Source organism: Nicotiana sylvestris, chromosome 10 (genome assembly GCF_000393655.2).
Source record: "Nicotiana sylvestris chromosome 10, ASM39365v2, whole genome shotgun sequence".
Lineage (NCBI taxonomy): Eukaryota > Viridiplantae > Streptophyta > Magnoliopsida > Solanales > Solanaceae > Nicotiana > Nicotiana sylvestris.
In genome coordinates this window covers 155666514-155669312 of record NC_091066.1, presented here as the reverse complement: position 1 = coordinate 155669312, position 2799 = coordinate 155666514, and the positions used below count along the sequence as shown (strand labels likewise).

At 45.5% G+C, this 2799-nt stretch overlaps 1 protein-coding gene across 1 annotated transcript; it reads right to left on the bottom strand.

Moving 5' to 3' along the window:
- Positions 1-602: 602 nt before the first annotated feature.
- Positions 603-1160, bottom strand: LOC138880150 (uncharacterized). Its single transcript, XM_070159815.1, has one exon. It carries the CDS (start codon positions 1158-1160, stop codon positions 603-605), a length of 558 nt encoding a protein of 185 aa, XP_070015916.1.
- Between the last annotated feature and the right edge of the window lie 1639 nt (positions 1161-2799).

Below are 2799 nucleotides of genomic sequence, written 5' to 3'. Positions count from 1 at the left end.
GGTGCATAGTTCTTCAACAAAGGAGTGATCAATGGAGTTCTTCTCGGAGATCAACCCATAACAACAAAGTGCTACTCAATGTTCTTGGCGATTAAATACACCCCAAGGAGGTCTGCATCGTCCTACATTCGAGAAAGACGCTTCTCAAGCCCTACAATCACGGAGAATTTTAGATAGGAGAATCAAGGGATACATAGGGTTGTACTCACAAATATTTATCAATAAAATCTCTTTTTCTTAATATTATTTTTGTTGCAGTTTATTTTTCGTACTACAAATATTTATTGCTAACATGGCCAGAATACAATGTGCATCAAGTGCATAAATGTTGCTGGGTTGATTAGCCCAAATGACATCACAAGGAACTCGTAGTGACCATACAAAGTCCTAAAAGCAGCCTTCGGGATATCTAGCTCCCGAATCTTCAACTGATGATAGCCTGAACGCAAGTCAATCTTGGCAAAACACTCTGGCATCCTGTAACTTATCAAATAGGTCATCAATACGAGGCAATGGATACCTATTCTTCACTGTAACTTAGTTCAATTGGCGATAATCAATGCACATATGCATAGAACCATCATTTTTATTCACAAACAAGACTAGAGCACCCAAGGCGACACACTCGGTGGAATGAAGCCCTTATAAAGCAATTCATGCAATTGTTCCTTTAACTCAGGTGGAGCTATATGATTTGGAGGAATAGAGATGGGTTGAGTGCCTGATAATAAATCAATACCAAAGTCTATATCCCCGTCGGGCGCCATGCCCGGAAGATCATCTAGAAATTCATCTGGATAATACCTCACTACCGAAACTGACTCAACGGTAAGGTTATCAATACTGACATCTCTCACATAAACTAGATACATGTCACACCCCTTCTCAACCATTCGTTGAGCCTTTAAAAATGAAATAACTCTACTAGGAGTATAATCTAAGGTACCTCTCCACTCTAATCGCGGTAATCCTAGCTTAGCCAGCATTACAGTCTTGGCGTAAAAATCAAGAATAGCATAATGGGGCGACAACCAGTCCATGCCTAAAATTATATCAAAGTCTACCATACTAAGCAATAATAAATTGACTCTGGTCTCAAAATCACTAAGAACAACCAAACACGACTGATACACATGGTAAACAACTATAGAATCTCCCATGGGTATAGACACATAAACAAGAGAACTCAAAGAATCACAGGATACTCCCAAATATGGAGAAAAATAAGATGACACATAGGAATAAGTGGAGTCTGGATCAAATAAGACCGATGAATCTCTATGACAGATCGGAACAATACCTATAATGATAAAGTCGGATGCAATTGCCTCCGTACGAGCAGGAGAGGCATAATATCTGGCCTGGCCTCCCCCTCTAGGGTGACCTCTACCTGTCCGACCTCCACCTCGAGCTGGCTGAGCAGGTGAAGTGGTAGCTGGTGCTGTAATAATAGCTTGGGGACCTGGTGGAGCACGCGGTTCCTGATGGTATCTATGGAGGTACACCCCTCCTAAGTTTGGGGCAACCCCTCGCCATATGGAGAGTGTCGCCACACTCAAAACACGTTCTCGGAGGGCGTGGCTGCTGTGACTAGCTCAGGCTAGGTCAGCTGGACGGACCGCTGAAAGCACCCCACGCAGGAGGTGCACTAGACAATGGCGGTACATAATACGAATCCTGGGGCCTAGGAATGGCCGGAATACCACTGGCGGCAGGAAGTGCTAAATGAACAGGGCTACTTACATAGCCCCTACAATGACGAGCTGCAACTGGGACACGAGTACCACTATAAGTGCCAGACTCTCGAGACCTCTTGGCCTCTCTCTCTCTTTTCTCTCTCCCGAATCAGCATACCCTCCAATCCCCTGGCAATCCCCACTACCTGTTAGTTTGCAATGTCCATCTCCAACTTTCGGGTCATGCTAAATTTGATACTGGGGTTGAGCCCCTCGATAAATTGACGGACCCTCTCTCAAACTATAGCAACCAAGGCTGGTGCATGCCAAATCACTGAAACAAACCGTATACTCTGGCATGGTCATAGAACCCCAGTGTAATTGTTCAAACTCTACACGCCATGCATCTCTAGGACTCTTAGGAACTACTCCCTCACGCTCCTCTAAGCTAGAACGTAGTGAAAGAAACCCCACTCGACTCTGCAATACCCATTGTATGGAGGATATGGTGGCACTCCTCAAGAAAATCATGTGCATCCTCTAACGCCAAGCTACTGAATGTAGGAGGGTAGTACCGATTGTATTGGTATGTCATCTTGAACCCGGTTGACCTGAACCTGCTGCTCAGGGGTATGGCTGGTGGGAGTATGTGCTCCTCCCCCGGCTTGAAATGTGGCAGGAGTAAGTGGGATCAACCCTGCTTGAGCCAAAGTTCCAAACATGCTCAGAAACTATGCAAGGGTATTTTGAAGAGCTAGTGAAGTAACAAGCGTCTCAGGAACCTGGTCTCAGACTGGAACTACTGGCAGCTCCTCTATAGCAGCTCATGCGGGTGCTCTAGTTGCACCACGTGGATGTCTTCAATATCTACCCTAGCCCCAGCCTCTCGCAGCTCCAGCAGGGGGCGCGGGTGCCTAGTCATCTGATCCGACTGTACGTGTCCTCACCATCTATGAGAGAATAGAAGACAGAAGTTTAGAATTCCTCAGCCAATAATTACGCACGCAAGGAATCAAAGAAGCGAAAGTTTCCTAAGAGTTCCATAGCCTACCGAAGATAAGTACAGATGTCTCCGTACCGATCCGCGAGACTCTACTAAACCTGCTTGTGACTCACAATACTT